The 14,885-nt window shown below is 51.3% G+C and overlaps 1 protein-coding gene across 1 annotated transcript in view; it reads left to right on the top strand.

Moving 5' to 3' along the window:
* Positions 1 to 14,885, top strand: part of LOC138582593 (endonuclease/exonuclease/phosphatase family domain-containing protein 1-like) — a 149,125-nt gene that overhangs the window by 108,099 nt on the left and 26,141 nt on the right. Inside the window, exons 4-5 of the mRNA XM_069654011.1 lie at positions 1,526 to 1,630; positions 2,812 to 2,946. Coding sequence (XP_069510112.1) covers positions 1,526 to 1,630; positions 2,812 to 2,946 — 240 coding nt within the window. The remainder of the gene's footprint in view (positions 1 to 1,525; positions 1,631 to 2,811; positions 2,947 to 14,885) is intronic.

The following is a 14,885-nucleotide window of genomic DNA, read 5'->3' as shown; positions in this document are numbered from 1 at the left end:
ATACAGCTTTCCTTGCTTAGCTCCAAGCTAGGTTTATGCTTATAAATCCCATACATCTAAATGGCATAGCTCCGTTTTGCAAGATCCAAGAAGAGGTATTTGACTGCTCATGTTACTGGATCTTTAGAAGTTTGTGGGTTTTGGGACTTGGTTGCTGTGGAGTTAGGACATCAAGTTAATGAATTCTTTCTTTCCCAGGTTGATGTAGAGTTTGGTTAATGCATATGTTGCCTGCCTATGAGAGTGGAAAGCAAAGGCAAACTGTGCAAAACAAGCATTATTAAAGCCAGCAATTTTGGCTATGCTAAATGGAACTCCTTGGGCCTTACAGAAGTACAGACAGACGAGAGGCAGTCTATGTTATAGAGGCACCAACCAACGCAGCAGAGGAGTGCAGCATTCCTGGACTCCCCTAGTCTAGTTTCCGCCCTTTCAGTGTGCACTGTCTATTGCATGTCACATCCCATATAGCTTTAAAAATGTCATTAGCTTCCACTAATTGTTAAATGGCTCACACGCTAAAACTAATGATGGGGCTGTAGTACCACATATGAACCACGGTGGTGCTGAAGCGCCACACCTGAACCAAAATGAATGATTGCGCTGAAATTGTAAAAAGTAATGGGGGTACAGGAAGCACCACCTGTGAGCTAAAACGAATGGTGCTGCTTATACGCCACCTATGAGCTAAAACTAATGCCGCCTGAACCAAAACGAATGGGGGGAGTTAAGGTGCCACCTTTGGGCCAGAAGTAATGGTGGCTCTAAACTAATGCATTGAATGTTTGTGCTTCACTGTAACCTGAAACTAATAGTGTTGCTAAAGTGCCATTTATATCTAAAAACGAATAGTGCTTCCAAATAGTAAAGCCCAGGGACACTAGAGGACCTTTCTGTCTCAACGTTGCCACCTCTCCCTACATACTACATAACCAGTTTAGCAATGTTGTGGCTTCTGATGCTATGAATGACTTCAGGGATAGTGAGTTTGCCAGCCAAGTAGGATGGACATTTATATGACATACTCTGGTCGGTGATGCAGGCCTTCTTGAAGATGATACAGACTTAGACGGGTAACCAGATTGTTATGAAAAGATGGCAAGAGTTGTAGTTCGAAATGGTTACATCTCTGGCAGGATTAGGTAGGCAAGGCGATTCCAGATTTTGGCACTGTAATTTGAGAGTGGATAAAAGAAGAGTTGTACATGGTTAAAGGGCAGGCTTGATGTGCATCCCATACTAGATCCTATTCCATGTTTTAATCCTGGAAAATGGGGGGGGGGGGCATATTTAATGAAAAGGGCCCTAAATTATGCCACGGTGGGTGGTGGCAGATGGAGTAGGTTTGGTAAAGGAGGTGGCTCAGGAGTCTTCCTGTATGGTGACAGGGATGCACTAGTCTCCGACATAGTAATCAAGTGAGTAGTGTACTTTGCGATGGGATTCATGGCCACACTGGAGATGGCACCGGCGGTGATTGAACAGTGGGTGTACCAGCCTTTGACTGCATGTTCTTCTTTTTCAGCTCTGCAGAGAAATGGAAACCCCCTCTTTGCCCTCTGTGGGAGACTGGCCAGGCCCCCGTGGCAGCTGGAGATATGTCATCCCAGAGTACGAGGATGAAACTCAGGTACTGTTAGCACACCACTTAATTCCTCCAGATGAGCAGGGGTGGTACCATACAGCCCTGTGTTGGATGGATTCACTCAGATGAAAGGGGGCAAGAAAGGAAGAAAGATGATGAGTTTAAAGGAAAAATGTATGAGTTCTGCAGAAGAGAGGGTGAGGGGGATACTAGGAATAGACTTTTACTTCTAAACGTATCGCGTCGCTCCATACCCCATTTATGCCAGCAGTTCTTCCATTCCTAGTTCTTTCTTTGCATTGTGGTACTAACTTGTAGCATTATTTTCATGATCATGAATGAAGGACTTCATTTGAATGCATAAGAAAAAAACAAGAGTTCAAAGACTTACTCGTGCCTGGCATGGAATACATTAAGTCACTAGTTGGTTTAGTTGTCTGCCGTGGAACAAGCGAGCCTACGCGTTTCCTTTGTATTTATTAGCTGAGCATCTCAACAGAAATCCGGTACATTGGTTTAATGAAACTGTGTGCATAGTGGTGAATGCAAACAGAATGCGGGAGAGGTGTGATGAGTGAGACACTGAAAGTGGGGGACTGGCAGCAGGTTCATAAAGAGGTAAAATATATTGAGGTGGGTGGGGTGGTTTGTGACAAGAGAAGTCTCTTAAGGGGGCTTGTGCAGATCAGGGGACCCTTCGAACCCATGAGCCTGCGCATGGGCGCTGACGCCATGAAAGAGTTCGAAAGTTCTGGAATAAGAAAATCCTGGTGAGCAGGGAGCCACCCTGCATGGTGTCTTTGGGGGAGGGGAGGTTAAACTTGTGGATCTAAGCAAGGCTTCCCCCTGTGAACACATTGGCAGGTCCTGCACAAATCAATCTAGCACTGGGCCTCCTACGTGTGACAGTTACCTTCATAAACTCGAGTGTGGTTAGTAACAGACTGTTGAAAGCTAACTATAAATGGAACGTTTACAGTTACACTGGATATGTGCGAATGAGGAACGTCAAAGGAATGTACGAGGCAGAGAACGCTGCTGCCCCTACATAGCGGGCGAAACGGAAAAGGGGGGCGAGAAAGATGGCGAAAAGATAAGCGTGAAAGAGTTTACTGGAGCACATGGAGGGGAGGGCTGGGGAGGAAGCGAACGGGGAAAAGATCGGACGACAGGAAATCTGCAGGCCGCTAATGAAATGACCTCTTTTTTTTTTGTCTTATGAACAGGAAGTGGAGCGACCCGCCTTCCTGTGGGACAGCACCTCCGGCCTGGAGCTGGTCAGCGTGTCCAACGTTGAGATGGGAGAGCCAGGGGTGGCGCAGCACCCGCAGCAGTGCCAACCGTTATTGGGGCACTTCAAGGTGAGATGAGATGAGTATTGTTCCACTGTGAACCTAAAGATTGTTGGATTTGTGGTTACGAGCACACTAGCCCAGCAGCACTGCAACACATCTGGAAGTGGTTTATAGTGTGACTCACTGAAACCAGAGACTGTCAGAACGGAAGCATGCTTTTAATAGAGTGGAGCATGTGCACAACGGTCGTGTCATGGTAGCGCCACCGTGTGGCGGCTCCCTGAATCATTCAATGTTACAGGAGCCATTTGAATCTGGCTGGAGGGAGATGAGTATGGCCCAAGAGAGAATATAGATCGTAATCTTTTTGCACGGTGTTGTGGGGCCTGCGGCGGTCACTTATAGGTAGTTGCAGGGCAGGACCCTGTAAGGTTGTGGGGCACAGCCTAGATGCCGCAGCACCTTGGATGCCGGTAACATCCTGGATGGTGAGTGCCTGGGATGGACCCAGGGCACCAGGCTAGTCTGGGGGGGGGGGCTCAGACCAGCAAGGACATGCAGGGCAGTTGTCACACGGCGTGAGGCCTGCATGCCAGGGCCGCAGGACCATGATCACACGGTGTAGGCCTGCAGGCCCACAATGAGAGACAGTGACAACACTCACCCGCCATGGCCCATCTTAAAAGGGCAATGCACGTTGGAGGGACACATCCCCATAAAAGGGTATTACACATGGGAGGGTCACACATCACACTCCTTTTTCATAACGAACAAAACAAACGTTGCTGAGACATACATGATTCCTCCCTGCCCCCCATTACAGAACGACAATAATTGTGGGGTAGACAGATAGTAGAATATGCCACTGACACATACATAGCTACTCAGATAGTTACAGACATAGCATATACTAACACATTCTAAACATACTCAGCGGGTGACAGTCGTGGTTGGTGGAATGGTGGCAGTTCTACCACATTTTACAAACCCTTTATTAACCTGGGTTACGGAACTGCAACCACTGAATGACGCCATTGTTAGCTGCTGGCACCATATAGAGCACACCTACAAACTGCGGGATCACAGCTTCACATAACTGTTCTTTACTGAGACCACTTTAAGCATGTAGCTAATATGCAGGCTCACAGCATCAAAACATGTTTACTGAGTCCTCTTTAAACCATTGCAGGACTGCAGGAGACCAGTTCACTTTCCATCAGTGTCCATTCAGGAGTCACTCCCATGGGTCCAGGTCCATTGATGGTACAGTTCAAGGCCGGCAAAGCCACGCAAGGGGCCACATCAGCTTAGTCCCTTGATGTTGGGGCAGGCAGTGAGACGCAGGTAGCAGGGCGTCCAGGCTGAGCCACGTTCAAGTTCACAGTCAGTTCCTTTTGATGTTGGGGCAGGGCAGCGAGAAGCGTGCAGCGGGGGGTCTCGGCTGTGCCACATGATGTTAACAGGGCATAGGGTGACAGGATATCACTCACCCCTTTTTCTTGGCCATGCTCCCCCAGTTAGGAGTGTCACTTTGTTACTGCAGCACAGGAGCGTGCACAAGCACTCGCACAGAGCTGCAACCCTTACCTTGCCCGTTGCACCGCTTGTTGTTGGCAGGTGGCAGGGACGCATGTGTTAGTTGCCCAGACACACGTGGTTGGCTCAGCTCAGGGGGCCGGCAAGTATCGCCCCCGGGCCCACATTGGCCTGGTCCTTAGATATTATGACAGGCAGGGTGATGCTGGTGGCTGGGTGTCGGTGGGCTACTTGCTCTTCTTGGAGCAGCACCAGCCACACACTTTCCCCCCATTTTGCCCAGGGTTGGCTTATCTAATCCCTGTCCTAGGGTGCAGGGGTAGCACCAGGATGGTATGGCAGGCAGGGGACATTAGTAGCACGGTGTCAAGGCCACCTGTAGGGAAGGCAGGGTGACTTTAGTGGCAGGGTCTTGGGGCCACTTGCAAGACAGGCAGGGCGACACCAGTAAGAGGGCACTGAGGCCACTTGCTGCATGGTTATCTCCACCAAGCAGGAGCATGCACACCAGTGGCAGGGTGACACTGGTGGCAGGGTGTTGGGGCCACCTTCCTCATTCAGCTCCCACAGAGCTCTTCAAATGTCACCGCTGTGCAGCCTGGGATTTGCAGAGGGCCATATACATTTGTTTCCATTGCCCCAACATGGAGTGCTGCTCCATTCACCTTGCTCCCATGTCAGGAGCACAAATACAGCACCACAGAGGGGCCACATCCGGAGGGTCCCATACATTTTATTTTTTATTATAGCTCCTGACATGCAGCGCTTCCTTCTTTTCACTCACCGCTAGCTGTGCCCGGCATTCTTCTGGGGCTTCCTTTCATTTTTGCTCCGGCACAGAGCACTGAATTAGAATCACCGCGAGAGGTCCAGGAATCGCGCAGGGAGCCTCACCACTTCAAATGCTCCGACACCGGAGCACTTCGGATGTTCACCGTAACACGGCCTGGGCTTTATGCAGGCGCTGCATTCTTGATTGTCATTGCTCTGACACAGAGCTGCACATTTTATAACCGCCACTGAGCCTGGGATCAGTAGGGGCCTTCATCACTTTTTGGCTTACTGCACAAAAACCCATACTCATTTAAAAGTGGAAAAGGTCGCTTTAATGTGACAGGCCAAAGCTTACAATTCAAAATGCTTAACTGGCTCCAATGGCCTAACAAACTAAATAAATATTTCAACAAACAATTAAATAATTAAACATTCTCCTTTTTCATTTTCCCAACAATTAAATAAATAACTCAGCTATCTCCTCCCTACTTACCCCTTGGAGCCTACCGTCTCCTTGCCCTTTTCCCAGGCGTCCCGCTTTCTCCCAGGGGCCATGCCCCTCCAGGCTCAATACCTGTTCCCCCGGGGTGACCTGCTTGTGCAAACAGCGCCACCCCATCCTTTCCCGTGTCATTCCCCATTGTGCTTCCCTCCCATCAAAAGGGGCCATGCCCCCGGCGCCCAGAACCACTTCAACCCCATCATACTCCCCTCTACACCAATCTCCCCCCTTCCTCTGACCTGCAGCCAGCCTGACCTGCCACATCAGCAACTGAAATTTACATCACATCTTGCCCATGCCCCGACCTGTCACAAAAAACTACCACCCCTACCTCTGGCAAAAAAACCCCCACAAAATGTACCCTGGACCCTCTCACAGGCTTGAAACAGACCTATGGCCTAAACCCAAAATGAAGGGGTGGGAGGGCGGGACAATCTTCAAGTCCTAACCGTCGCCTGGCTCCCGAACCTTCCCTGAGCCCCTTAAATACCCCGGGAGGCGCTCTGCCTCCCACGGCCACTCGCTGGCCGTGTGCAGCGCCAAAAACTCCCCGGGGGGAAACGCTTTGCGTTCCCCCCAGGGCCCCCCTTTTGGCTTACTGCACAAAAACCCAGACTCATTTAAAAGTGGAAAAGGTCGCTTTAATGTGACTGGCCAAAGCTTACAATTCAAAATGCTTAACTGGCTCCAATGGCCTAACAAACTAAATAAATATTTCAACAAACAATTAAATAATTAAACATTCTCCTTTTTCATTTTCCCAACAATTAAATAAATAACTCAGCTATCTCCTCCCTACTTACCCCTTGGAGCCTACCGTCTCCTTGCCCTTTTCCCAGGCGTCCCGCTTTCTCCCAGGGGCCATGCCCCTCCAGGCTCAATACCTGTTCCCCCGGGGTGACCTGCTTGTGCAAACAGCGCCACCCCATCCTTTCCCGTGTCATTCCCCATTGTGCTTCCCTCCCCTCCCATCAAAAGGGGCCATGCCCCCGGCGCCCAGAACCACTTCAACCCCATCATACTCCCCTCTACACCAATCTCCCCCCTTCCTCTGACCTGCAGCCAGCCTGACCTGCCACATCAGCAACTGAAATTTACATCACATCTTGCCCATGCCCCGACCTGTCACAAAAAACTACCACCCCTACCTCTGGCAAAAAAAACCCCACAAAATGTACCCTGGACCCTCTCACAGGCTTGAAACAGACCTATGGCCTAAACCCAAAATGAAGGGGTGGGAGGGCGGGACAATCTTCAAGTCCTAACCGTCGCCTGGCTCCCGAACCTTCCCTGAGCCCCTTAAATACCCCGGGAGGCGCTCTGCCTCCCGCGGCCACTCGCTGGCCGTGTGCAGCGCCAAAAACTCCCCGGGGGGAAACGCTTCGCGTTCCCCCCGGGGCCCCCCTTTTGGCTTACTGCACAAAAACCCAGACTCATTTAAAAGTGGAAAAGGTCGCTTTAATGTGACTGGCCAAAGCTTACAATTCAAAATGCTTAACTGGCTCCAATGGCCTAACAAACTAAATAAATATTTCAACAAACAATTAAATAATTAAACATTCTCCTTTTTCATTTTCCCAACAATTAAATAAATAACTCAGCTATCTCCTCCCTACTTACCCCTTGGAGCCTACCGTCTCCTTGCCCTTTTCCCAGGCGTCCCGCTTTCTCCCAGGGGCCATGCCCCTCCAGGCTCAATACCTGTTCCCCCGGGGTGACCTGCTTGTGCAAACAGCGCCACCCCATCCTTTCCCGTGTCATTCCCCATTGTGCTTCCCTCCCCTCCCATCAAAAGGGGCCATGCCCCCGGCACCAGAAAAACCCTCCCCTGAGGAGTTCTTTCTGCCCCACTCCCCCCCCCTCCTCTATCCTACCTCCAACTTCTTACCCAGTCTCCCAGCTAGGAACTCAAGTCCGCCAGGTAGTGATTATTCCCATATATGGACAAGTGTACTCCGTCCTCTCTAAAAATAAGGAGCCCTTCATACATTATTTCTTTGTGGTCCATCACTTCTACCGCCACCGAGGCACAAAACTTAACCATTTCCCTGTTTATCCCTTTCCTAGTCCTCTCTATTGCTCCCTCATTTCTCGCCCCCCTCCAAACTCTCTGCGGCAACAACTTGGTCCAAACCACCTTTGCTTGAGGCCACATTTCCCTCATCCAAACTAAATCCCTCTTCATTTTCCTTCGCAGAGAGACCCCCGTATCCTTCACCAGGTCATTCTCTCCCGCGTGAATAATCACCACCTCTGGAACCCCATAGCGTTCCCTCATCCCTGCTAATATAGGAAGCAGCTGATCCCAGCGCAGACCCCCCAAACCGTGCCATCTCACCACCATCTCCTTATAGCTGCATCCCAGCTGCCTCCCAAACACCCTTTTTCCCGCCTCTTTCCCAGCCCACTTAACAATTGAATGGCCAACAATCCACACTTGCGCCAACTCCCCTTCCTTTCGCGCAGCATCTGAAAAAGAAATTAAAAATCACTGACAAGTCAAAACATTACAATAAAAGCAGTCGTCCCAAAATCCTTTCCCTCCTTTCTTCAAACATTCCCCTTATCAAAATCCCTGACGTACCCCTTGTATTTCCCAGACCTCCAACGCCCCAAGCTTTTCACTTTGTCTTCGGAAAATCCCAACCTACTGCCTTCAGATGCTGCGCCCATCCTAAACGAATGAGTCCCAAAATCCTCTGCCTTTTCACTCACTGCCTCCAACGCCTTCCTCAATACCCCTAGCACATGTGCCGCTGCCACCGGCGATCCATCCTCATGCTGAAACACCAAGCCTGTCCTACCCCCACAACGCTCCTTCCACACCATTCCTACCTGTACTGGACATAAATCCTTACTCCCCCTACCCAGTAGAACCCAAGAACCCCTCCCCTTCTGGTCAGTCTTGGATCTTCTGATCTTGATGTCCAGACCTTCTTCTGTAATTCGAACATCTTCCCATTGCAGTCCTCCTACCCCCCCTTTTCCCCCTACCAACTCAGAAACCCTGAAAGCCCCAAAAAATAACCAAGTAAAACAAGTCACAAACAATTCCCCTTCCCATACCGACCAGCAAACTCCCCCCACCACCTCGATGAGCCTCTGCAACAATTCCGCCGATATCGGCCTCCTCTTATCCTTGTCCCTCTTACTCTCCCTTGCCCATCCTTCCAACATCCTATTTGCCATTTCCCCCCCACTTGGTTGAAAACCCCAAAACCATTTCCCATAGAAAGCAATCCCTGCTAACTTCCCCGCAATCGTTGCCTTTGACCACCCCCTGTCCATACCCCTCAGGAGAAAATTCATAACATCATCTCTCCTCCTCTCTTCCGCGTCCCATCTACCCTTCCAACTACAAGCTCCCCCTCTAATAAAATCCTCCCAGGCCCTCCTATATGCCTCCTTAGATGCCGAGGCCAATGAACCCTCCACCAGTGAAAGCGCTCTCAGCTTCCTATCTTCCACAGCTCCTCCGGAATCTGTTGCCCCTCCTGCTCTGCATCTGGAGCCAATCCACGGAATTTCTGCCATTGAAAACGAGATAATGCATCAGCGATGCCATTATCCTTCCCCGGCACATGTGTTGCCTTAAACACCACATTCTATTCCATGCAGCGCAGAACAAATTCTCTCATCAGTCTCACCACCCTCTGATCCTTAGCTGACTGCCTGTTCACCACATGAACTACGCATTCATTGTCAACATTAAAATTCACCTTCTTGTTTTGAAAATCTTTCCCCCACAACTGCAATGCAACTAGTAGTGGAAAAAATTCAAGAAATGCTATACTCCTTCCTTCCTTCAACCACCGCAATGGCCATTTCTCCGCACACCACTTTCCTCCCCAGAAAACTCCGAAACCTCCCGCTCCTGCTGCATCAGAAAATATCTGTACTTCCCAAGTTACCGGGTCTCCCTGCAACCACATTGACACTCCGTTGAAACTCTCCAAAAAGCGCAGCCAAATTCTGCAATCCTCCCTCACTGTCCCTGACACTCTTATCCGATGATGTGGGCACTTCGCTCCCGCCATAGCCCTCGCCATGTTCCTGCAAAATGTTCGCCCTGGGGCCACCACCTTGCATGCAAAATTCAGATGCCCCACCAAACTCTGCATTTCAACCAGCATCATTTTCTTGGCCGCCACCGCTTTTTCCAACAAAACCACCAATTTGCTCACCTTGTCGTGCGGTAAGCGTGAGGTCATGGCCACTGAATCCAGCTCAATTCCTAGAAATGTCAATACCACTGCCGGCCCCTCTGTTTTGTCTTCCGCTAAGGGCACCCCCAGCTCCTCCATCAGCTCCTGAAACGACTGTAGCATTTTTTTACAATCCTCCACTCTGTCTGCCCCGCTAATGAAAAGAAAATCATCCAAATAGTGCAGCACACTCTCCCAACCCGAACTGAATGAGAAGACCCACTGTAAGAAAGAGCTGAACCTCTCAAACAAAGCACAGGAAATTGCGCACCCCATTGGCAAGGCTTTGTCTATGTATATTCCTTCCTCAAACTGCAAACCCAACAACCAAAAATCCTCCGGGTGCACCGGCAATAACCTGAAAGCCGCCTTGATATCACACTTGGCCATGAAGGCCCCTCGCCCTTCCTTCCTTATCAGTTCCACCGCCTAGTCAACACTGGCATACACAACTCCACACTCTTCCGGGGCAATAAAATCATTAACTGACATACCCTCCGGCCATGACAAATGATGTATCAGTCTGAACTCCCCCGGAGCTTTCTTCGGCACCACCCCCAATGGGGATATGACTAAATCACCCGGCAGGTCATCAAATGGGCCCACTATCCTTCCTGCCGCTATTTCTTCGGTCAATTTATGTCTCACCACGTCAACATTTTCTCTTGCTGACTTCAAATTTTCAGCCCACCTGCGCACTCTTGGGCTCTGGTACCCTAATCTGAACCCCTGACAGAAACCCTCACTCAATATCTTCGCCCCTTCTCTGTCCGGATAAAATTGCAACCATTTTTGGAGCACCCCTACTTTAATTGGAGTAAAAGCTTTTTCCCACAACCCCTCTACCTGCCCCCCTCCCCCTGTCCCCCTGTTGGAAACACTGCGTGAGAGGATGTTTTCCACCACACTTGCTACACTCGTGCCTGAACCTACACAGGGTCCTTGCGCAGCCGTCCTTATTATACCCCCAGCACGCTGCTGATGACTGCCCCCTACCTCCTCCCCCCGCCCCATCATGGGCGGGGAGACCAAGAAAGGGCCGGAAAGGTACGGGCAGCCTGCTCGCCGTGTGCAGCGTCGGGGCAGGCCTCGTTGGAGCCAACCATTGCAACCAGAGATCCATGTCTATCTCCCCCCAGACCACCTGACTGTCCTCCACCAATCTCGCTCTGAATTCCTCATCATACCTTACCCATGCAAAACCCCCAAAACTCGTGAAAGCCTTCCTGATAACATCCATATATTTGAGCAGAGCCACGCAACGCTCTGGACATTTTTCAGCCCACCTGCGCACTCTTGGGCCCTGGTACCCTAATCTGAACCCCTGACAGAAACCCTCACTCAATATCTTCGCCCCTTCTCTGTCCGGATAAAATTGCAACCATTTTTGGAGCACCCCTACTTTAATTGGAGTAAAAGCTTTTTCCCACAACCCCTCTACCTGCCCCCCTCCCCCTGTCCCCCTGTTGGAAACACTGCGTGAGAGGATGTTTTCCACCACACTTGCTACACTCGTGCCTGAACCTACACAGGGTCCTTGCGCAGCCGTCCTTATTATACCCCCAGCACGCTGCTGATAACTGCCCCCTACCTCCTCCCCCCGCCCCATCATGGGCGGGGCGACCAAGAAAGGGCCGGAAAGGTACGGGCAGCCCGCTTGCCGTGTGCAGCGTCGGGGCAGGCCTCGTTGGAGCCATCCATTGCAACCAGAGATCCATGTCTATCTCCCCCCAGACCACCTGACTGTCCTCCACCAATCTCGCTCTGAATTCCTCATCATACCTTACCCATGCAAAACCCCCAAAACTCGTGAAAGCCTTCCTGATAACATCCATATATTTGAGCAGAGCCACGCAACGCTCTGGACATTTTTCACAATAAACACTGGCATAAATGATAAATGCCGACGTCCAATTCTCAATAGTCACCGGGACCCTTGGGTGCGACGCCAGTTCCCTTTCTCCTTCTTTAGACCCCTCTTTTGCTCTCATTTCCCTATGCAGCAATTTGAACACATCTACAAATTCCCCCGCCTGAATCTTCTCCCTTGTCGTTGCCATCAAGTGTGCCCCCAATAGTTTTGTTATCCCCATGTACGGCAATTTTTTCTCCTTTCCTTTCACTTCATTCTCTTTTTTATTTCCAGCTTGCACTTCAAGCACCAATGGCTCCATCGCCTTGTCCGTTTGGACCTCCACTGAGCACATGCTCTTTTCAACCCCCAAGGCTCCAATGGCCTGCACACCAGCTTCTTTCCTTGCCCCATGCAAATTCGTCCCATCATTCCCCGTCACCCTTCTCGTGACCCCTCTCTGCCATGCAGATGACCATTCCCGTTCCTGCTCACCTCTTTCCACGCCTGCCGTCTGTGGTCTGGCGTCCACCCCGATGCTCCTCATCTCCTTTCTTAGAGGGCTCCTACTGCGGGGACAAAACATGTCAACAGACTCACCCAGCCAATAATTCCCCCTACCCCCTACCCCCTACCCCCCTGCACCTGCCTTTCCATATCCCACCTCAAACTTCTTTTCTCCTACCCCCTTTCCCTTGCCGATCTATAACCTTCTATCTCCCACTGCCCCACATATTCCTCCAATCCAACTTCATCATCCCTTATATACCACTGCTGATGCGAGCTCATGCTCGAGTTGAGACGATCTTCTTCTTGCGAGCCCGGGGCGTACGCCCCATCACTCCTTTGACGTCTTCTCGGCGGGGCCCGGGGGACCCCTGCCTGGTCCTCTTCTCTCGGGCGAGGCGTTCCGTCCTCCACCCTGTAATCCTCATTGCTAGGGGCCGTGCTGCACCCTCTAGGCTCTCCTTGTGTTGATCGAGGCGGGGCCGTACTAAAACCCTCAACCTCACTCTGACCAGTGGGGGCTGCGCAGCGCCCTCCACCCTCCATCCTCCTACCCATGGGGGCCGTTCCGCGCCCCACTCCAATTTCCTTAATTGATGGAGACCTCTCCCTCCTTCTCCCTTCTGCACTCTTCTGCAAGTATTTACCCCCTCCTCCCCTCTGCCCTGCCATCCCCCTCTGTATCCCCTCACTCGCCTCGCTCGAGTTCCCAAGCGCCCTCTCCATCTGCGTACTCCTATCTTCCCTAGGGCTATTACTCACTCCCTCCCTCAGTGGCTCCCCACCCGAAATCATCTCTCCCTCAGACGCTCTCCTGTCTATCTCCCTTCTCAGCCTCCTTCCCCTGGATTCCCATACCTCCCCTCTCCCTGCCGCGGGGGTGCAAGCCACCACTGCCGCGAGAGCCCCATCTGCCGCTGCTCTACGCTGCGGCCTCCCACCACTTATCTCCCCCTCCCCCGTGACCTCTCCACCAGTGACCTCCCCAACTGCCCCTTCCAATTGGGCCCTAGATGCCCTACTAATTATTTCCAGAGCCTCCCTAAGAGCCCTAGCATCAACCCTACCCTTCTTGCTGGCTCCTTGGCCCGCCATCGTGCACAATAATCTGGTTGTGCACTAAAATATATATAATACGTCTTGAAAGTTCACTAGCTATCCTAACTCCCGAGCCAAATACTACCGAGGACCTGTACCAAATTGAAAACCACTAACTGAAACCTATATAACTAAGCACTTAAAAACCCCCACAAACGTAATAAAATCCCCAGCCGCTCTCCACAAAAATGCCTACAAAATTTATTTATTTATTATTATTATTTTTTTTTTTTTAATTCTATTATTCCTAAATTACCCCCTAAATAATGCCTTAACCCTTAACACCCCCCAGCCCAAGCAACAAAAGTGCCCAGAGAAAAAGAAAGCCCCAAAAACCAGCAACCCAGCTAAACTGGGGCCGAGATGCGACTGTTTTCACTGCCCCCTGGTGGCAAATATGCCCCACCGCACCTAAATAGAAAATAATAACGCGGCCCCTTTAAGAAACCCCCACCGCCCCCTCTAACACGCGACGGCTAACGCGTACAGCAAATCCCTTCAACCCACCGCGCGCTACACGGGACCCGAAGCTACACGTATCGATACCCGCCCACTAAAACTAACGTACGCTCAGAAAAAGAAACCCGCAAAATGAAATCCTCCTTCTCCGCCGCCCTAAATTACTCCCAAATGTCACGTCACAATGCCGTGACCAACGGAGAAACTCTGCACCCGACCCCCGGATACGCAGGGAGTGACACCTGAAAACGGTAAGAGGGGGTACCTTATCTACGGTACCCCCGACTATTATGTACTAAACAAATCCCTTAAAATGTACTAACTAACCACTAATAAACTCCCCCAAAACCTAACTCTATCCCTCTCACCTAACGCTATCCTGCCAAACGAAGGCCCCGCTAACTCAGGGAAGGCTCGGGAGCAGGCGACAGGACCGATGTCAATCTTCAAGTCATAACCGTCGCCTGGCTCCCGAACCTTCCCTGAGCCCCTTAAATACCCCGGGAGGCGCTCTGCCTCCCACGGCCACTCGCTGGCCGTGTGCAGCGCCAAAAACTCCCCGGGGGGAAACGCTTCGCGTTCCCCCCGGGGCCCCCCTTCTCTGCCATGGAGCGCTGCTCTGTCTCCATTGCCAGTGGCCCAGGCTCATTCAAGGGGGCGCTGTCATGGAGTGCTTTACTTAAAACATTTTATTTTGCTCCTCCCGGAGCACATTAGCACTCACCGCCAGTGGCCCGGAATTTGGCATGGGCACCTGCCCCCAACCCCCCCCCCCTCTTCCTGACTTGGAGTTGCATATCTAATCACCGCCGCTGGGCCTGGGAACAGTGCCAGAGGGACGTGGGCAACCGCAGGTCTTCTTTCTTTTCGCTCTGGATTGGAGCAACGGTCAGCTACTGCCCGGCAGCCCAGGATCTGATGGGGGGCTGCCGGCACAGCTACTACAAGTGTTGTCAGTGCCACCTATGGGGGTGGGGGCGGGCACTCGCCTCCTTTCTTCTTGGGGGCTAGTGCAGCAAGGGCGGTCGCTCTGTACCTTCCTTCTTCTGGTGGCAGACGTGGCAGAGGGTTG

The sequence above is a fragment of the Ambystoma mexicanum genome, chromosome 1p (assembly GCF_040938575.1).
Source record: "Ambystoma mexicanum isolate Mex_15411 chromosome 1p, UKY_AmexF1_1, whole genome shotgun sequence".
Classification (NCBI taxonomy): Eukaryota; Metazoa; Chordata; class Amphibia; order Caudata; family Ambystomatidae; genus Ambystoma; species Ambystoma mexicanum.
This window is presented reverse-complemented; position numbering and strand designations above follow the sequence as displayed.